Source organism: Cervus canadensis, chromosome 8, assembly GCF_019320065.1.
Source record: "Cervus canadensis isolate Bull #8, Minnesota chromosome 8, ASM1932006v1, whole genome shotgun sequence".
In the NCBI taxonomy this organism is placed as follows: domain Eukaryota; kingdom Metazoa; phylum Chordata; class Mammalia; order Artiodactyla; family Cervidae; genus Cervus; species Cervus canadensis.
Window position 1 is genome coordinate 48,798,735 of NC_057393.1, and position 22,578 is coordinate 48,821,312.

At 36.8% G+C, this 22,578-nt stretch overlaps 1 protein-coding gene and 1 non-coding gene across 4 annotated transcripts in view; one reads left to right on the forward strand and one right to left on the reverse strand.

Annotated features, from left to right (window-relative positions):
• Positions 1-22,578, forward strand: part of WAPL (WAPL cohesin release factor) — a 72,971-nt gene that overhangs the window by 16,242 nt on the left and 34,151 nt on the right. For 2 of the 3 annotated variants that reach the window (XM_043476196.1, XM_043476197.1), the window contains exons 3-4: positions 8,220-9,260; positions 11,172-11,290. In XM_043476196.1, coding sequence (XP_043332131.1) covers positions 8,220-9,260; positions 11,172-11,290 — 1,160 coding nt within the window. The remainder of the gene's footprint in view (positions 1-8,219; positions 9,261-11,171; positions 11,291-22,578) is intronic. The other variant, XM_043476198.1, reaches the window with a different exon arrangement.
• LOC122446887 lies at positions 4,175-4,278 on the reverse strand. The gene has a single exon (XR_006271045.1). It is a non-coding gene; the product is annotated as a U6 spliceosomal RNA (small nuclear RNA).

The following is a 22,578-nucleotide window of genomic DNA, read 5'->3' on the forward strand; positions in this document are numbered from 1 at the left end:
GAACTAAAATGGACTGGAATGAGTGAATTTAACTCAGATAACTATTATATCTACTACTGTGGGCAAGAATCCCTTAGAAGAAACGGAGTAGCCATCATAGTCAAAAAAAGAGTCCAAAATGTAGTACTTGGATGCAATCGCGAGAAACGACAGACTGATCTCTGTTGTTCCAAGGCAAACCAGTATCACAGTTAATTCCAAGTTGTATTCCCGACCAGTAATGCTGAAGAAGCTAAAGTTGAACAGTTCTGTGAAGACCTATAAGACCTTCTAGAACTAACACCCAAAAAATATGTCCTTTTCATTATAGGGAACTAGAATGCAAAAGTATGAAGTCAAGAAAACCTGGAGTAACAGGCAAATTTGGCCTTGGAGTACAGAATGAAGCAGGACAAAGGACTATAGAGTTTTTGCCAAGGAGACACACTGGTTCATAGCAAACACCCTCTTGCAACAAAACAAGAGAAGACTCTACACATGGACATCAACCAGATAGTCAATACCAAAATCAGACTGATTATATTCTTTGCAGCCAAAGATGGAGAAGCTCTACACAGAAAAAAAAAAAACAAGACTGGGAGCTGACTGTGGCTCAGATCATGAACTCCTTATTGCCAAATTCAGACTTAAATTGAAGAAAGTAGGGAAAACCACTAGACCATTCAGGTATGACCTAAATAAATTCCCTTATAGATTCAAGGGATTAGGTCTGATAGAGTGCCTGATGAACTATGGACAGAGGTTCGTGACATTGTACAGGAGACAGGGATCAAGACCATCTCCAAGAAAAAGAAATGCAAAAAAGCAAAATGGTTTTCTGAGATGGCCTTACAAATAGCTGTGAAAAGAAGAGAAGGGAAAAGCAGAGGAAAAAAGGAAAGATATACCCATTTGAATGCAGAGATCCAAAGAATAGCAAGGAGAGATAAGAAAGCCTTCCTCAGTGATCAGTGCGAAGAAATAGAGGAAAACAATAGAATGAGAAAGACGAGCGAGCTCTTCAAGAATATTAGCGATACCAAGGGAACATTTCATGCAAAGATGGGCTCAACAAAGGACAGAAATGGTGTGGACCTAACAGAAGCAGAAGATATTAAGCAGGGGTGGCAAGAATACACAGAAGAACTATACAAAAAAGATCTTCATAACCAGATAATCACAATGGTGTGATCACTCACCTAGAGCTCACATCTTGGAATGTGAAGTCAGGTGGGCCTTAGGAAGCATCACTACGAACAAAGCTAGTGGAGGTGATGGAATTCCAGTTGAGCTATTTCAAACCCTGAAAGATGATGCTGTGAAAGTGCTGCACTCAAATGCCAGCAAAATTGGAAAACTCAGCAGTGGCCACAGAACTGGAAAAGGTCAGTTTTCATTCCAATCCCAAAGAAAGGCAATGCCAAAGAATGCTCAGACTACTGCACAATTGCACTCATTTGACACGCTAGTAAAGTATTGCTCAAAATTCTCCAAGCCAGGCTTCAACAGTGCTTGAACTGTTCCAGATGTTTAAACTGGTTTTAGAAAAGGCAGAGGAACCAGAGATCAAATTGCCAGCATCCGTTGGATCATCGAAAAAGCAAGGGAGTTCCAGAAAAACATCTACTTCTGCTTTATTGACTATGCTAAAGCCTTTGACTGTGTGGATCACAACAAACTGTGGAAAATTCTCAAAGAGATTCAAATACCAGACCACCTGAGCTGCCTCTTGAGAAATCTCTGTGCAGGTCAGGAAGCAACAGTTAGAACTGGACATGGAACAACAGACTGGTTCCAAATAAGGAAAGGAGTACGTCAAGGCTGTATATTGTCACCCTGCTTATTTAACTTATGTGCAGAGTACATCAAGAGAAACACTGGACTGGATGAAGCACAAGCTGGAATCAAGATTGCTGGGAGAAATATCAATAGTCTCAGATACGCAGATGACACCACCCTTAGGGCAGAAAGCAAAGAAGAACTAAAGAGCCTCTTGATGAAAGTGAAATAAGAGAGTGAAAAAGTTGGCTTAAAGCTCCACATTCAGAAAGCTAAGATCATGGCATCTGGTCCCATCACTTCATGGGAAATAGATAGTGAAACAGTGTCAGACTTTATTTTTTGGGGTTCCAAAATCACTGCAGATGGTGACTGCAGCCGTGAAATTAAAAGATTGCTTGCTCCTTGGAAGAAAAATTATGACCAATTTAGACAGCATATTAAAAAGTAGAGACATTACTTTGCCAACAAAATTCCGTCTAGTCAAGGCTATGGTTTTTCCAATAGTCATGTACGCATGTGAAAGTTGGACCATAAAGAAAGCTGAGCACCGAAGAATTGATGCTTTTGAACTGTGGTGCTGGAGAAGATTTGAGAGTCCCTTGGACGGCAGGGAGATCAAACCAGTCCATCCTAAAGGAAATCAGTCCTGAATATTCATTGGAAGGACTGATGTTGAAGCTGAAACTACAATACTTTGGCCACCTCATGAGAAGACTTGACTTGTTGGAAAAGACCCTTGTGCTGGGAGGGATTTGGGGCAGGAGGAGAAAGGGACAACAGAGGATGAGATGACTGGATGGCATCACCGACTCGATGGGCATGAGTTTGAGTAAACTCCGGGATTTGGTGATGGACAGGGAAGTCTGGCGTGCTGCAGTCCATGGATTACAGAGTCGGACACGACTGAGCAACTGAACTGAATTAACTGCGGATAACTGTTAAATTTAGCTTTTGTAGGTAATGCCAGAGTGGTGGTTCCCTGTTTTGCTATGACCAGTTGAAGTTGCTTTACATTCTCCAAAATACTTGGCATTGTGAATTTTAACTCTTGGTGGTTGTGCAGTAGCATCTCATTATGGTTTTAATTTGCATCTTCCTAATAAGTAATGAATTAAATGTCTTTTAATATATTTTATATGTTTGTTGAATATTTTTTTTTAAAATCAAGGGGCTGATCAAATTGCTTGATCATTTTTCTGTTTTTTATTTTTATTTGATATCTTATTGTTGAGTTGTAGGCATTGTAATTCCCCTGCCCCACTAGTATGGGTAGTTCTCTTAAAAAGCATTGTAGTTTTTAATCTTTTCTTTTTTTGTGGTGGCAGCGGGTGGGGGGGCACATTGCAGCATACAGGATCCTGGACTGGGAGGAAATTCCCTAAACAGTGTTTTTTTATTTTTATTTTTTTAATTGGAGTGTAATTGCCTTACAGTGCTGTGTTAGTTTCTGCTGTACAACACAGGGAATCAGCCATGTGTATACATACACCCGCTCCCTCTTGAAGCTCCCACCCGACCCCGTGTGTCACCCTCTAGGTCGTCCCAGAGCTCTGAGCTGAGGCCCTGTGCTGTCCAGCAGCCTCACCCTAGGCGTCTGTGTCACAGGTGGTGTGTGTGAGCGCTGCTCCCTCAGTGTGTCCTGCCCTCCCCTCCCTGTTCTGTGTCCACATGGCCGTTCTCCATGTCTGCCCAGCAGTTTCTACCATGTTTGCCCTCTATTTCTGCCATTTGTTTAGATTCCATATATATGCATTAATTATGATATTTTTCTTTTTCTGACTACTCTTTATAAGACTGACTTTACGGTATATGTATCTTTCTGAATTATGATACTCTCAGAGTATATGCCCAGTAGTGGGATTGCTGCATCATATGGTAGTTTTATTTTTCGTTTTTTAAGGAACCTCCATACGATTCTCCTGGAGAATGCAATGGCACCCCACTCCAGTACTTCTTGCCTGGAAAATCCCATGGACAGAGCCTGGTAGGCTGCAGTCCATGGGGTCGTGAAGAGTCAGACACAACTGAGCGACTTCACGTTCACTTTTCACTTTCACGCATTGGAGAAGGAAATGGCAGCCCACTCCAGCGTTCTTGCCTGGAGAATCCCAGGGACGGGGGAGCCTGGTGGGCTGCCGTCTATGGGGTCGCACAGAGTCGGACACGACTGAAGCGACTTAGCAGCAGCCGCAGCAGCAGCCTGTTCTCCATAGTGGCTGTATCAGTTACATTCCCACCTACTGTGCAAGAGCGTTCCCTTTTGTCCACACCTTCTCCAGCATTTATTCTTTGTAGATTTTTTGATGATGCCCATTCTGGTCATTATGGTTTTGATTTGCATTTCTCTTATAATGAGTGATGTGGGGCATCTTTTCACGTGTTTGATGATGGTGCATCTTCTTTGGAGAAATTTTAAAATGTGGGGCACTTCACAAATTTGCATGTCATCCTTGTGCAGAGGCCATGCCAATCTCTGTATCACTCCAGTTTTAGTATATATGCTGCCAGAGTGAGCACGTTAGTGGTTTTTTAATGGACATTTAATTTTGGTGAAATTTCTTTTGCTTTATGGTTGAAGATAAATGATGTTTCAGAATGTGTTATTTAATAATCTTTCCCATAGACATATGAAGTTCTACAATTAACATATACTGATTTCCCAAAGATATTTTGCTCCTTTCCTTGTCCTTTATCAGTTAAAAAATATATTTAGGAGTGTCTGAAAACTTGCTAAAATTATAGATACTCTCCCTGAAAACTGTGTGCACAGACAATATTTTCACACAGTTTCACAAGATATGCGGAAACCATGAGATCATTCATAAACCTCTAATCAAACCTCCCTTCCTGCTTTTTTAAGTATTCCAGCATTCACTTCATCCATGGAAGCCTTAAATTGTCCCCCTTGAGTATTTTCCTTTATAAAACCATATATACTCACATTATTGTAAGGACTGGTGTGTTTTTATTTTAAAAGAAATCCTCTATTTCCTTTCAAAATTAAGAATCTTAAGGAAATAGTAGACATTTAATTAAACTTCTGTGTAAGTTTGCTAACTGTCTTTTAGATAAGCAGAATGAAGCTTAGAGAGGAAATATGAGTTGCCAAATTTTTACACATCTAATTACTGTCTTAGGTGTGTGGTTCAATACCATCTTTATCAAATTCCAAATTCCATGTAGTCTGTGTTACTATGCTAAATTCCCTCCCTCATATGCTACCTAATATATAAAAGACTGGGTACCTACATAGTGATGCTAAAATCTAGTGATATTAAAAGGCATTTATTAAGTTTCTTTGAAGATGGTCGTAGGCTAAGTCTTCTTCTGAAAACTTTCTCCATAATCCAGTCTTCACCCTCTAGGCTAAGGAAGAACAGTAGGCCTTAGAATGTAGTTTTGGATTAGTTCCTTGAAGCTGATAGACACAGGGTCCTAAGGAAATATTGATGAACATACAGGTTAAATTCCACTAAGAAATGTCTCACTAAAAGGTTGTTAAAAATATACTCTATATTTTGGCAGAGTTTTTACAATAGTTAATAATAGTTTGCATTTGTGTGGTGCTCTTTAACCTGCAAGTATCCTTAGTTACATTATCATCTTTTATCTGTTCAAATTGTCCTTGAGACAGATTTTATTAGCTCATTTTTTCAGATGAAGAAATTGTCCCCACTTCTTAGGGTGACTTACCCAAGGTCATTTTAGCCAGTAAGTGGCAGAGCTGGCACTTACCCATTTAACTCCTAAACTTTATCTTTGCTAGAAATGCATTTCTGTTTACAGGTTTAGCTTAAAACAGAGTTAATACTTACTTTCTCTGTTTGAAAAAAAAAAAAAGTTGAGGGTGTGTACTAGGTTGGACATTTGAATAAAGATAGATGAATATGCCTTCTTGTTGAGGTGGTGTGGGTGAACCCTGTTGGCATATGCAAAAGAGTTTAGCCATATAAGAACTGGAAATAAGGAAGATTTCCAAATAGAAATGTTACAGAAGCCCTAAAATTGTCTCAGTACAAGCCATTTTAAAAGAAAGAAAAAAGAAAAACAGCCCAATTTTTACTCCCTTTCTCCCTGCCTTGATGTTTTGAGATATAACTTGAATTTATCTGACAGGGAAGCTGGGGTCTGTTTGAGGAGGAAGGATAGTTGAAAGTAATTGCTCTTATGCATTTTAGGACAGGATAGCCTTGCTCTGTCTTCTGAAGGTATAGTTGAGAGTATTTGTTGAAGACCTAAATGGTGAAGGACTGTAGAAAGTATTCCGTTTATACATTAGAATACTGTTGTAGAAAACTTAGATAGCTTTTCTTGTGCAGAACTCTTTGCTGATTTACTTAGCTTTTATCTATGTAATGTATTTCATAAATTTAAAAATTACATAGTATACTTTTATAATTCATCTGTAAGATTATGCCATGTAATTGAATACATGAATAAATTATATTTGCTAGTGACAAAACTTTTAGTGACAGTACTTCATTCTGTAGGGCTCTTTACTACTCTTTGCACTTGAATATATAAAGGTATGCTCACAGCAGAGTTAGATTTACATGTGAAAGGCAGCCCGTGAGAATACTCTGATTTTAGGGGAAATGGGAGTGGTAAGTAAAACTTGAAGTAGTAATTTTTAAAAACATGAATAATAAAGTATATTGTTATAAAACTTTTTTTTGTCAAAAGGATGTGTTTACATAGAACAATTAGAAATAGCTTAAATAAATTTTGTGACATTAAGACAATGCTGTGCAGCTATAAAAATGGTGTGGTATATTTGATGACATCTCATACACATCTTTGTAGTTAAGCATACAAAGCATTCCTGTAGGCACTGTTAGCAAATAAGTCCATTAATAATGCTGTAAAGTAGTATGGGTCAGTTGCTTCCCTTCTGAACAGAGGAAGAAATTGAAACCCTCAGGAAAATCCCTAAGTTAAGGGTCTTCTCTGAGCCCTACACAAGTCTCCAGATTCAGCTACTAGTGCTCTTTCCACTTGTTACAAAAGCAGTGGTATCATTTCTTAAGGTTTGTTGTGTTTTTTTTTAAGGTTTGGTTTTAAACTTGGCTTTGTTTCAGCCCCTTTTAAGAATGTATCAGATGTCAGAGTCAGCTATTAATTGTTAGCTTTTCAGTATTTTATGCTTAGTGAAATGATACTTCTGAGATTATGAAAACTATAGTTCCTTGCCTTTGGCTGGGAAGTATCTAAGAATAAAGCACGTATACCTGTAAATTAGATGCCTTCTAGAAGTAAGTAAATATAAATTACATTTACAGTTATTGAGTAGCATTAAAAATTGTATAGTGAATTCATGTAAAGCATCCCTTTGCTTGTATTTGATGGTTTGTTAATTGAGATTTGTAAAGGACTTTTATAAATGTAGGTTTTTTTGTTTTGTAACATCATTAATTTATCATAAATATTGAACCTGGGTTTTTCTGCCAACAAGTGCTTGGAGAATTAATTGTAATACCAGTTTGAATTACATTTCCATCTCTTATTTAGAAAGATTAAAAAAATATTTCTAATGTCAAAATTAAAGACAACAGAAATGGATTCCCCAGCTATAAAATAAATAGGCAATTCATGATTTACCACTGGCTGATATGGATAAATAAGGGCTTCCCTGGTGGCTCAGTGGTAAAGAATCTGCCTGTAGTGCAGAAGACACAGGAGGCCCTGGGTTCGATCTCTGGGTCGGGATGATTCCCCTGAAAGATTGCATGGCAGTCCACTGCAGTATTCTTGCCTGAAGAATCCCATGGACAGAGGAGCCTGACAGGCTACAGTCCACAGGGTACGAGTCGGATACGACTGAAGTGACTGAGCCTGCAACAGGATATGGATAAATAACCACTGTAGCCATGAAACTTAGGCATCAGAGGCATTGTTTAAAAAAAAAGCGTTGAAATTATATGGCTTTTACGATTAAAAGAAGGAATGAAAAGCATAGTTGACTACAGAAACCTGAATCTGGAACAGGTTTCTAGACAGACCTGACAGGCCATATGGTCAACTCTACTCCAGAGAAATAGGCACTGCCAGAATGTCTTTATTAATTGTGTTACACTGTTTAGGTTCTACTAAATAATTTTTAGTTTATGCATTTTTATTTGAAAAATCCATTGTACCTCTGAGAAGGTTTGACTATGTGTATGTCATTCTGAATTGATTCTGTTATTTAACACTGCTGAAATCTCTTAAGTTGAGGGTAACAATTTTAAGGGACTTGGATGCCTAGGGAGAGGTCACTAGAAGACATGAGAGCTATATACTGAAAAGGTAGAAGGATAAATTGTCAGATACATAAACATTTATTTTTTCCACAATTTAAAATTACTGCAATTATTTCAGAATTAAATGACTTCTATTAATTAACCAGATGTCCCTTTTATTAACTTTTACATTGATACCACTCATATTTTTATCCTTTGACCTATTTTTCATTTTTATAGATAAAGTGGAGAACTTTAGTGAAGAACATGAAAAGAATAGTCATCATATTTACAAAAATGCTGAAGACAGTACTAAGAAACACAATGCAGAAACTACAGTGGCTTCTGGATACAAAGCTGATGAAATCAAGGAAAATGATACTTGGAATTCCCAAGTTGGAAAAAGGTCAGAATCGCCATCAGAAACATCGTCAATCAAGGGATCTGTAAGAACTGGTTTATATGAATGGGATAATGATTTTGAAGATAGCAGATCCGAAGATTGTATTTTAAATCTGGATAGTGATCCTCTTTTGGAGATGAAGGATGAGGATTTTAAAAATCGGTTGGAAAATCTAAATGAAGCCATTGAGGAAGACATGATGCAAAGTGTTCTTAGGCCAAGCAACTGTAGGACGTACTGTAGGGCCAATAAAGCAAAATCCTCACAAGGAGCATCAAATTTTGATAAGCTAATGGACGGCACCAGTCAGGCCTTAGCCAAAGCAAACAGTGAATCAAGTAAAGATGGCCTGAATCAGGCAAAGAAAGGCAGTGTAAGTTGTGGGACCAGTTTTAGAGGGACGGTTGGACGGACTAGAGATTATACTGTTTTACATCCATCTTGCTTGTCAGTTTGTAATGTTACCATACAGGATACTATGGAACGCAGCATGGATGAGTTCACTGCTTCAACTCCTGCAGATTTGGGAGAAGCTGGCCGGCTAAGAAAAAAAGCAGATATTGCAACATCTAAGACCACTACTAGATTTCGACCTAGTAATACTAAATCTAAAAAGGATGTTAAACTTGAATTTTTTGGTTTTGAAGATCATGATGAGACAGGAGGTGATGAGGGAGGTTCTGGGAGTTCTAACTACAAAATTAAGTATTTTGGCTTTGATGATCTCAGTGAAAGTGAAGATGATGAAGATGATGACTGTCAAGTGGAAAGAAAGACAAGCAAAAAAAGAACTAAAACAGCTCCATCACCCTCCTTGCAGCCTCCTCCAGAAAGCAATGATAATTCCCAGGACAGTCAGTCTAGTAGTAATAATGCAGGTAAGACTAAAAAATTAAAAGTAAATGTATTTTTCAGGCTTAAATAATAGCTACTTAGTTTTCTCCTGGATAGCTTGTAACTTGTTACTACATTTAATTTTAACAGAAATACCTATTCAGTGCCAAAGATTACCTTATCGAAAGATACAGCATTTTAAATGTAAATAAAGTCCCACCTTGTAAGGAACCAATTTGTAAATTGAGGAGTCTTCATATTTGTGTTTTAATTCTGCCATTAGCACTTGAGAATTTTAAAATTGTGTATATTTGTGTGTACACAGAGATATCAAACATCTTGATGTTTTAGCTTTGAAAAACTAAACCCAATGGAGAGAGAAGGATAGACTTTGGTTATATAGAATTGTATTGATATTAGATGGTTGAAATGAGGGAAATACCTTAAATTTATAAAATAAGGATCACCCTCGTAAGTTGACTTAATAAAATTGAAAGATGCTAGCTAAATGTTTTTACATTCTTATCAGTGAAATTAATTTGTCCCTTAGGATAGTAGGACTCGTAATGACTTGAGGAGTTGATAGTCTCCACTGAAAGACAAAAGAAATAGGTTAGCCTCGCTATGAGTAAGTCACTACTTGTCAAGAACATTATGATGTGAATTGACTGTTGAGTGAGGAAGAAAGAGTATGTGAAAGCCTTTGCGATACAGGGGCTTATATTTATTTATTTTTCTTATGTTGGTTTACTTGTTAAAGCTTTTGCCCTTTTAGGGTCATGGAACAAGAATCATGGTGAGTTAGCGCTATCATAGTGTTTCTATGTATAGATTCTCTCATAGAGTATGTCATACTTGAGACTGCTTACCATTTTGCTTCGGTTGACCTAAAAATAATTTTGCTAGATTAAAATCATTCTTCTTTTCAAAACTAGAATTAAACAGGAGTACCCCCTAGCAGCCTGCCTTACTCCCCACTGGAAAAAATAAGACTATTTTCAGAATTCATCCCATGTTGTCTTGAATCGCTTCTGAAGAAATGAAGTCTGCTGCATTTTTGCTAGTCACGTGAGCTATGACTGGGCAGACAGCTTTTACATTTGCTTTCTCAGGAGGATGATTAGTAACTGCATACTGAAACCTGTACTCCTGACCTGTTAGCTTCTGTGTTAACCTTGATGGCAAGTTATCCTAAATCATTAGACTCCCTTTCAGAAACGTCAGGTTGATACCAAATAACGTTTAAAAATTAGAGACCATTTGATTGATATATTCAAAGTTGGAATCTAAGTCTTCATACAGTGTTTGAAACAGCAAACAGTTTTAAGAGTTAGGATAGAGAAAAGTGTCCCATCTTTTTTCCCCCTCTTTTTTTTTGTTTAGGGTAGGGAAAAAATACAACCATTTGGAATCTAATCCTTTGGTTGGTTTTCGTGAGAATGCCACAGACCATTGAACTACATTGTACTAGGTCGTTCTGTATCTTTTGCCAAGGATAGCTATATCCTTTTTTTTTTTTTAATGTGGCTTCTGTAGATGTTAGGCATTCCTTGAAGGCCAACATGATTCAGTGTACTTTAATTCTAGAAAAATGTTACAGGTACATACCACTTGTTGGTGTGTGCATGTGTGTATTTTAAACTAGACTGCCGGTTTTAATGTTGATAGGAAATGAGCAGTTATATGAACGTTGAAGAACAAATTATTCTGGAAAAGAATTGATTTTGCTGATAAAATTGGAGCACATACACTGCAACTAAGTTTCTGATTTTCTTCTAGAGTAGGGAGTGAGTATGGGAGAGTGAGAATATCATCATTGGAGTATTTTGTCAGCTATGTGTTGTTTTTATCTTTGCTTCCCCACAGTATGCTTCTTTCTCCTCATAATGTTCATAAGTTGTCTGGTAGATGATTTGAAATAATACAAAGCTAGCTAGTTTTGATTACCATTTCAGAAAACTTGGATTTTACAGAGGACTTGCCTGGTGTGCCTGAAAGTGTGAAGAAGCCTCCAAATAAACAAGGAGATAAATCAAAGGAAAATACCAGAAAGATTTTTAGTGGCCCCAAACGGGTAAGTAAAGCCCTATCAGTGATTTGTATTATTTGTTGTTGGAGGCTTAACTCTTAATTTTCTAATTTAAAAATTACCAACAAACATCATGGCAATATAATTTTGTCTTTCAAAGGCTATATGGAAGTCATTTTGTAAAAGCATTGTAACCATGTTTTTAAGTGTGATAAAACACACATAACATACTCTTTATTATATGCAAGTATACAATTCAGTGACATTAACCATTAACAAATAGCTCCATTAAATGATAACTCCACCTTGACCTGCCCAACCCCTGGAAAATACTATTTTTCTTTCTGTCTCTGTAAGTTCCCCTCTTCTAGGTAGCTCATGTAAGTGGAGTCACACAATGTTTGTCTATTTGTGTCTGGCTTATTTCACTAAGCATTTGTCATCAAGGTGTTCCATCCCTGTTGTAGGGATATATCATGTATCAGGATGTTGTTTGTTTCTTATGGCTGAATAATATTACAGTATATGTGTATACCACATTTTGTTTATTTACTCATCTGTAGATGGACACTTGGGTGGTTCTCACTTTTTGGCTGTTTGGAGTCCCTGCTTTCAATTGATTTGGATATTTAGGAATGGAATTTTTAGGACATATGGTAGGTCTGTGTCTTTTTTTTTTTTTAATATTTATTTATCGGGTTGTGCTGGGTCCTGTATTGCGGTGTGAACTTTAGTTGTGGCAAGCAGGGGCTACTGCCTAGTTGCAGTGTACACATTTCTCATTGAAGCAGCTTTTCTTGTGGAGCACATGGTCTAGAACGTTCAGGCTTCAGTAGTTGTGTCATGTGGGCTTAGTTGTTGTGGCACTTGGACCACAAGTAGTTGTCCCACAGCATGTAGGATCTTCATAGACCAGGTATTGAATTTGTGCCTCCTGGCACTGGCAGGCAGATTCTTTACCACTGAGCCACAAGGGAAGCCCAGGTCTATGTTTTACTGCCAGACTTTTCCACCTTGACTGTACCATTTTTATATTCCTAGTAGTGCATAAGTTTCCAATTTTTCCACATCCTTACCAACATGCTATTGTCTGAGTTTTCTGATAATAGCTATCCTAATGTGTGGGAAATAGTATCTCATTGTGGTTTGATTTATATTTTACTAATGATGTTGAGCATCTTTTCATGTACTTACTGGACATTTGTACACCTTTTTAGAGAAATGTCTATTTAGTGCCCAATTTTTAATTAAGTAGTTTGGTTTTTTTGTTGAGTTATAGGAGCTCTTTATATATTAACGCCTCATTAGATACATAATTCGCACATAAATGTTCCTATACTGTGAATTGTCTCTTTACTTTCTTGATAGTGTGCTTTAATATCAGTGAAATCCAATTCATCTTTTTTTCTTTTGTTACCTGCACTTTCGGTGTCATGTTTAAAATCATTGTGAAATTAGATGTCATGTACCTTTTCACGTATGTTTTCTTCTGTGTTTTATAGTTTTAAGTTTTACATTTAGGTCATTGATTTCATTTTGAGTTAATTTTTGTATATAGTGTTAAGGGTAAGTTCATTCTTATGCATTTTATAAGTCTTTTAAATATGGTCCTGCATAGGTATTGAGAATAATTTGCTTGACTTTACCTTTGTATTTAAAAATTCCTTTACTTAAATAGCTTATATAATGTTATGCAGTTTTGTTATTGTAGATTGAACTACTTTTAAGCAACTAAAAAATGAGTGTGTCTATAATATCTGGCCTCATTTTATTTTTAAGTCTTTTACCTCTGAAGAGCCAGATAGGAATCTTTTTAGGGTGATTGTGTTAAAATATACTTTTGTACCCCCATGTGCCCACCTCCCAGCAGGGGGGGGAAAAGTGCTTAATGCTAATTTCAATGGAGCTAACTTGTTCTGGAGCCAGGGGCTATGGTATTAAGGACTGTGGTCCTTAATTCTTAGGTGAGAGTTTGATTTCTAAAATTGTGTATGGCATGTGTTGATTTCTAGTGTGAAAGTTACCACATGTTTTGGTCTCAGGACTACTTTACAGTCTTAAAAATTTTACTGAGAATCCCAAAGTGATTTTGATTATATATGTTATATTTACCAAATAGAAAATGAAAATGTATATCAAAGATACTTAAAATTTGCTTAAAATAATAATCCATTATTAATATAGCATTTTAGTGAGAATTATTTTCTTAAAACAAGAAATGAAATAGATGAGTAGCAGTGTTTTACATTTTTTTGCAAATCTATAAAGTTTGACTTAATAAAAGACAGCTAGATTCTTCAGGATTGTTGTTCTTCAGTCACTAAGTTGTGTCTGACATTTTGTGACCCCATGCTGCAGCATGCCAGGATTCCCTGTCGTTCACTCTCTCCTGAAGTTTGCTCAACTCATGTCCATTGAATCAGTGATGCCATTCAACCATCTATTTTCCTTCACCCCCTTCTCATTCCTGCCCTCAGTCTAATGAGTCGGCTGTTTGCATCAGGTGGCTGAAGTATTGGAGCTTCAGCATCAGTACTTCCAATTAATATTCAGGGTTGATTTCTATTAATATTGACTGGTTTGATCTCTTTGCTATCCAAGGGACTCTAAAGAATCTTCTCTAGCACTAAAATTCGGAAGCATCAATTTTTGCCACTCAGTCTTCTTTATGGTCCAGCTCTCACATCCGTACATTGACACTGGAAAAAACATAGCTTGGATTATTCGGATATTTGTTGGCAAAGTAATGTCTCTGCTTTTTAATAGGCTGTCTAGGTTTGTCACAGCTTTTCTTTCAAGGAGCAAGTGTCTTTTAATTTCATGGCTACAGCCACCATCTGCAATAATTTTGGACCCCAAGAAAATAAAGTCTGTTTCCATTGTTTCCCCATCTATTTGCCATGAAGTGATGGGACTGGATGCCATGATCTTCATTTTTTGAATGTTGAGCTTTAAGCCAACTTTTTCACTCTCTATTTCACCTTCGTCAAGAGGCTTTTTAGTTCCTCTTCGCTTTCTGTGATTAGAGTTGTGTCATCTGTATATCTGAGGTTGTTGATAATGCTCCCAGAAATCTTGATGCCAGTTTGTGACTCAACCAGCCTGGCATTTTGCATGATGTACTCTGTATTGTAAGTTAAATAAGTAGGGTGACAATATACAGCCTTGATGTACTCCTTTCTCAATTGGGAATCAGTCTGTTGTTCCATGTCCAGTTGTAACTGTTGCTTCTTGACATGCATACAGGCTTCTCAGGAGACAGGTAGGTAGGTGGTGTGGTATTCCCATCTCTCTTAAGGACTTTCCACAAGTTTGTTGTGATTCACACAAAGGCTTTAGCATAGTCAGTGAGGCAGAGGTAGATGTTTTTCTGGAATTCCCTTGCTTTTTCTAAGATCTGACAGATGTTAGCAGTTTGATCTCTGGTTCTTTGGGATTAGCAGATGCACACTAATCTATTTAGGATGGATAAACAGCAAGGTTCTACTCTTTAGCACAGGAGACTATATTCAGTACCCCATGATAAACGATAATGGAAAAGAATATGAAAAAGAATGTATATGTATAACTGAGTCACTTTGTTGTACAACAGAAAATAACAGCATTGTAAATCAACTTTACGTCCATAAAAAATTTTTAAGAGACGGCTAGATTCTCATATCCTCTACATTCAGTACTTTTTATTATATTGTTTTAGTTGAAAAGTATGAAGAAATTCTAGCCTAGCAGTATTTTAAGTAGCCTTTTCAGGTAATCATGGACATTCTGCTTTGATACTACATCAAAATGCAACAAGCAGGAGTTACTTAAAGATTAATTGGAGTTTGGAACCTAAAACCATGCCAGTGAACTTTTCATACTGTTACATTAAAATCTATTGGTCTGTCCTGCTTTTGAATGAATCTTTTACACACGAGTGCTTTATAACATCATACACTGGTTTTTTGGAAAATACTGTTTACACTGGTTTATCCCAGCTTTCATATGATGACACACTGTATTATACAGTATCAAAAATATCACTGCCAGACTGAAGCTGTCAAGTTCAAAATAGTAGATCAAAGTTCTCCAAAATTTTAGTTTTTGCTTAAAAGTTGAAATTTTTTTCATTGGAAGAAAATACTTCAGGGAAAACAACTGGCAGTGACAGGCCTACTTTGTTCATTTTTGAGAAAATGTCTGCCTAACACCCAGGTCTATGTAAGCAGTTTTGTCAGTCTTTCAAATAAAGAATGGTGTTCAGAAAAAAAGTAGCTAGTTCAGCTTGAAACTTCAGCAGTAAATAGTGTTTTTTCTTTGATACAACCACACTTTGTATGATACAACCACACTTTGTATGCAACAGAAGTGTTTTAGGTACACTGATTTTTCTCACATAGATCATTAGTGCACTTAAGGGTTACAGTTTAATCAGTAATTTTACCTAATTCATCAAGGGCTTTTTTCTTACGTGACAGTGGCATTTTATTTTGATTGTTTTTTTTTTTTCCTTTGGGATGTAGTTGCTTTATAATGTATGTTAGTTTGAAACTGGCATTTTATTTTATAACTGTGGAGTATGTACCATTGAAGAATATAACTACTTATATACAGTTCAGAGCCCCTACGTTGATTCATGCTAAGACGTTGATTCATGCTAAGACGTTGATTCATGCTAAGACATCAACAGCTTTACCCAGCATTGCTTTTGCACCATCCCTACAGATATCAAGACAGTGAAAAGGGCAGACAACATATTATTTTTCTGAAAGTGGATTTTTCTTTGTAGACACTCTGAAAGTTTCCTGGATCCCTAGAGGTCCATGAACCACAGTTTGAAAACTTCTGATTTATAATATTCTACCTTATTTCCCTCTCCCTCAACTTTTTATTATGAAAAGTTAAAATTTACACAAGATGTGAAAGAAGCAGTGTGATGAATACCATATTCCTCTACCTAGGTTGACCCCTCCAGTTGTTGTAACTACACACAGTCACCTTCCTGTTCCCTCTTCCATGTGTGTGTGTGAGTGCGTGCATTTGCATATGTGTATTACATAACATTTTACCCTGTCTATTTGAAAGTAAGTTGTGAAGCTGTAGATCACATGCATTTCTCAAGAAAAAGGACAGTCTTCTTACCTGTGTTTATATGATTAGTAATTCTTTGATATAACCTGATGTTCAGTCCATATTCAGTTTTTCTCAACTGTCTCTAAAATGAAACATATGTTTTTCCCCCAAACTGAACTGATTTACTTGTTATGTCTCTTTAATATTGAGCAGTCTCTTCATCTTCTTAAAATTCCCCATGACAGTGATTTTTTTTTTTAAAAGAGCCCAGGATATCTGTCTTGTAGAGTGTTTTCACATTCAGAATTTATCTGATTGTTTCCTGATGATAGAAGTCATTACCCCACTGTATTAAAATGGTATAGTGTCATAGAACACTGGAATTAAGTCTGTATGTTTGATTAGACTGAGGTTAAACATGTTTTGGCAAGAATACCTCAAAAGTAATATTGTGTATGTTGTATCACATTGGAAGCTGTGTAACATCTGGTTATTCTACTTAATATTGACTACCTACTGAACTACTGGATAGATGACTACCTACACAACTATGCAGTTGTGATCACTGGATCCTCAAAAATAAAAGTGTATTTTTCCTTTTATAATTTAGTTAGTAAACTTCTGGGTGTTACTTTGGTGCCATGTGAATATTCTATTCCCCATTAGATTTGGCCAACACAACCATTTCAAGCTATTTCTTGTATCCTTTTGATATAGCCCCATCATCTTTGAGCACTTTTTCTGTTTTCTGCACAGATGATGACCCATAGTTTACTTTCAGTCATGGAATCATTCATTCATCTAAAGATCAGTTCTTTCTGTGGGGATTAGTACTTAGAAACCCAGAACTAAGTGCTGTGTGTATTCATTGCCTCTAGACTCGTTCATTGGATAGAGCTATGAAATACACTGAAAATAAACTGAGTTCATACTGATAGTCTCATTTCAGATTTAACATTTCAGAATTTTGTACTTAGCTTTCTTGGTTTGTTCTGTAGCACACATTACTTTTTAAATTATAATACCAGTATTACTATGAACAGCAAATACACTGAAAGAAGTTTATGATTTCTTTCTAGTTCCTTTTGTCTTTAAACTATTTCTTGAAGGATGAAGTGGTAGTAATGTGTTCAAAAGGTTTTTTTTTTTTAACTAATTTTTACTGGAGTTGTTTTATAGTGTTGTGTTTCTGCTGTAGTGTTCGAAAGTTTTGAGGTAATTTTTATTTTGTATGTTTTAATTCAGTATTTGAGTTCATTTGTACTTACTTTCATTTCTTTATCTTAGTTTTAAACTTTATATTGGATTCATTTCTTTGCTACTAGCATGACTTAGGAGGCAGCAGTGTACATGTACTTGACCCAATTATGAAGGTATCTCTCCGGCCTAAAGTAAATCAGGTCATGGAACCAAGTAGGCAGAAGACCTATTTACTGTTGATGGATAATGTCAGAAGAAAATTAAAACAATCGTTATTAGTTTATGAAACCAAAAGAGCTATGAGTTTGAACTCATTTGAAAGATGTAATATAGGTAAAACCCTGTCTTAAAACAGTAGTGCTGATTTAATCCCCAAAGAGGCTTAAGTAAACTTTTTTTTTTTAAGTAAACTTTTAATTTCATTTTTAACCTCCTATTGAAAGGTTTGCCCCAAACCCGTTTTAAGTGGAATTGTGTCAGAATTTTTTCACTTAGACATTACTACTGTTTAGGTGGGTTAGTAAGCTTCAAAAATGAGACTTTGATCCTGAGTGTTATAGTACATTAATGAAAAGTAATAACAATGCTTTAGATCCCATGGAAGTTATGTATCCTTATGAAATATCTAAAGAATTTAGAAGTCTACGTCAGCAAGAGAGCAACAAGAAGCTAAGCAGTATAAAATCCTTAGGTCTTAATAAGAAGTAGGTCATCCATTTGTGTTCAAGACAGCTAAAGAACTACTTGAATTGTTTAAAAGGAGAGAACCATTGAGAAACAGAAAAAACTGAAATCTAACCTGTTGAGTTTCGATGAGCATAAAGGAATAGAGCAAATAAATGGGGTCAAAGTTTTAAGCATTTATAAATTGAGTGGAAAGAATAGATTTGTTTCCTATATAAGAAATTATGATTCATGTTTTGATGTAAAAAAGCCAAGCTCAGTTCTTCAAGGAGTTTTTATGTAGGTTACCCCCCAGATCTCCAGAGAAAAAGGAAAGGAGGGGTCACTAGGTAGTGGGTGTAGGAGGTGTCCTCAGCAGTTGCTCCATTTCTCTGTTATAAGAGGAATACCCCCTGGTATTCACTGGCATGACTGATAGGTCAATGAGAGTATCTGGGTTTTCTCTAATCTGATTAAAGGCACTAATGACCTCGTTTCTGAGTGGTGGAAAGGTGGCCCACGTCTTGCAGTGGCAAATTTTCCTCCTTACCTATCAGGCTTTCTTGGCTGTTGTGGATTGAGTAAATCTTTGTTATGGAGGGTAGCCCTGTACGTTGGAGAATATTTAGCAGCATTTCTGGCCTCTGTCCAACAGATGGCTGGTCCCATTCCTCCCCTACCCCCATGCCCCTGTTTTCAACCAGAACTGTCTTGGACACTACTAAATGTCCTCTGGGGTTCTAAATGGGCCCGCCTGTCATGTATGGCTTGAGAATAAGTTGCAGACTTAATGCTGATTACTCCCAAATACTGGGTTCAGTTCCGTTCAGTCGCTCAGTCGTGTCTGACTGTTTGCGACCCCATGGACTGCAGCATGCCAGGCTTCCCTGTCCATCACTAACTCCCGGAGCTTGCTCAAACTCATATCTATTGAGTCAGTGATGCCATCCAACCATCTCATCCTCTGTCGTCCCCTTCTCCTCCTGCCTTCAATTTTTTTTCTGCATCAGGTATTGCATTGGCCAATACAATACCTTAGTTTATAGAAATGAGAGTACTTTACCGTATAGCTATAGTATACCCATCAAAACCATGTAGTTAATAACACTGATACAGTAATTCAGTGCAATCCACATATCCTGTTCAGTTTTCCCAATTGTCTGAATAATGGCCTTTATAGCAGAACAAATCCCACCCCTCCCCAATCTCCCATGATCCAGTCCTGAATCGCATGTTGTATTTAGTTGTCACAAGTCTCCATCCTTCTTCAGTCTGGAATATCTGTGTTTTTCCTAGTCTTCCCATGGCTTTGACATTTTTGAAGAGTTAAAATCAGTTATTTGTTGCGTGTCCCTCAATTTGTGCTTATCTTTTGTTTTCTTGTGGTTAGATTTAGGTTATGTGTATTTGGTGGAAATACCTCAGAAGAGACGCTCTGTTTTAACTGCATCATACCAGGTAGCACACAACATCAGTCTGTATCAAAACTATATATATGTTCACTATCCCCTGAAGTCCGTCAGGTTCTTCAACTCCTTATCAAGCTTTTACCCACTAGTATTTTTTTTTTTTAATTTAATTTATTTTTGGTTGTGCTGGGTCGTTTCTGTGTGGACTCTTCTCTAGTTGGGGTAAGCAGGGATGCTCGTCATTGCAGTGCATAGTCATTGCGGTGGTTTCTCTTACTGCTGAGCATGGACTCTAGGGTGCATGGGCTTCAATAGTTGCAGCATGTGGGCTCAGTAGTTGAGGCTCCTGGGCTCAGAGCACAGGCTCAGTAGTTGTGGCTCATGGCTTAGTTGCTCTACAGCATGTGGTATCTTCCTGGGTCAGGGATCAAACAAGTGTCTCCTGAATTGGCGGGCGGATTCTTTACCACTGAGCCGCCAGGGAAACCCTACCCACTAGCTTTAGCATTGAGTTTTTCATGAATCAATCTTTACTCTGATTGTTGTTGAGTGTTTTTTTCTTTTAATTGTATTGTTCCTTCCATAGTTGTTATTAGTTGGCCTTCTACTGTAAGGTAGATTTTTTTTTTCCCCTCTTGCTCTTGTATATAGAGAATATATGTATTTATATATTCTTATATAATATATACATTATGTATTCATTATTACATATTCATTTATATATTAATTTCTTTATGTCAATATGAACATGGATTTCTGTTTTATTCAGTCACTTGTTACTGCTGTTTATTTAAATAGTAGTACTATCATTATTTCAGTACTCAGGTTTTCTTAGATTTGGCCTGTGGGTGTTTTTTCAGACTGGCTTTTAACGTGACCCACTGTTTTGCGTTTCCTTACTAATGACACACTAAATGTTCTGGGCTTGTGATACATTCCCAGACCTGGAAGCAGCCATTTCTCCAGGGACCCCTGTTTTCTTAGTGGAGAATGATCTGTAAAAATAAAATCTGATCCCAAGGTATGGTCATTTCTTCTGGGGTGTCATTGCTTCTAGGCCTACTTTAAGTCAGCAGAGCAAGGAAACATGTGAATATATGCATTTTCTTCCTCTCTCTCACCCCTAGCACCCACCACACAGACACATTTATTTCATATCTGTGTATTTTTAGAAACATGAGTTCACACTAGATACCTCCAATTCTAGTGCAACACCATGTTTTATTCCAGCCTTCCCACTTTCCGAATTTTACTTCTTTTTTCTGGTATTGAGGAATCTGGTTCCCAGTATCCTTAATACCGTCCTTTTGTATATGGCCAGTTTCCTGACCACACAGGCCATGTCCTCAACTTTAGTGCCACTAGCTGAGAGGTCCCACTTTCCTCTACCTATCTTCCCGTGTTAGAAAACACTAACTTTCTGTAAGCTTGCTGGCAGTGAGAACTTTCCCCAACTTCACCAGGAATGTAAAGAAGGGTTGATTATAACAGAATTGAGAGCTAGCTGGGTGAAAAATGTGTCAGAAAGATGAGGAAGGTAAAGAAAATTTCTGGTAAGAAAATATTTAAAATGATTATTCAGAAAAGTTGTTGCTTGGAAGGCAGAAAAAGTAAAGACATGGTTTGAGGGATTAAGTCAAAATAAACCTGGTTTTAAGTACCTGTTTTTTCTTTGTATGGTTTTATTTGATCATTTGGTAATTAAAAATTTTTTTTTTCAGTGCTGTCTTATTTCTCATCACTGGTTACAGTTTCCCTGAATTCCATTATTTGTTGTTGCCATATATGTGCTGAGAAACTTAGATCATTTCTTTTGCCTGATCTGTTCTTTGATTTTGATACCTTTCCATTCAGCTGTTGCCAGTTTGCTCTCTTCCTAAGGGATTGTCCATATAATCATCCTAACTAACCTTCAGTGCTTATATTTTACCTTAGGCTTCGGCTATCTTATTTTGCCAGTTAAGATTATTGCTGGGTCATTGATGAAACTAACCATAATGTCAGTCTCAGTTTCAATTCTCAAATATTTATACCTTCACTTTCATCATTTCCCTGTGGTTTTATGCTGGGCCCATCTGGTAGTGTCTTTTGTTTGACTCTCAAAGGAACATTTTGGACTTTTTTTTAAAATTCCCTTCTGTTTTTCAATATGACACAGGATAGTAGGTTTTTGGGTAAGTAAATTAAAACTTGATTATCAGCTTGTTAATAAACTTAGCTGTATTTGAAAGTTAAAATTGTGTAAAGCTGTGGTTTTAAAGTGTAGTTTTTATAATTTTGTAAACTCATTTTTTTTTGTTGTTTTATAAAATGAGTTTATATAGGTTGTCAATCAACTTAAAACCAGAATCTTAAAGTTGAAGTGATTTTAAAGGACACCTCTCACTGAAGAACAGATGTTCATTTATAGTATTCTTCTCTAACAGAACTCTGATGAAGCAGCTTATTTTTCCTTCACATTGTTGGTTACCTTTGTTCTGTGTCTGGGGATTCATTGACCATCCCAGGATTCAGTCATCAAAACAGTATGAGATTTACTATATTCTCATGGACTAGAGATCTGAGATATAGATGAATGTGAAGTCTGAAAAAGAGACTCTAGCTGTTGGTCTGCTGATGAGAGGACTGTTGGCCAGAGCATAAAAATAAAAAGCCACTGTTCCCAGGGTGGTGAGTCAAAGAGTTGTTGAAGCTGAGTGTGTTCTGGTTGAACCTGGATATGGAAGAGGGTCAGTTTTAGTTTGCTTTTCTTTGTCATTGTTTTAATTCAGCACATAACTACATGCATTTCACAGTGCTAGGTATTGGGGGTATTAAAAGGAGAAAGATAAATGTCTTAGAAAGTGAGGTATTAATAGAATGTTTTTCCCCATGGAAACTTTTGAGTAGTCTTAGTATTTCATATTTATTCCAAAGCAAGCATATCTCTCTTACTTTTATATAGGTAGTATTTACATACCATTAAACCATGTACTTAAACATTAAACCATGTACTTAAATCATTGATCT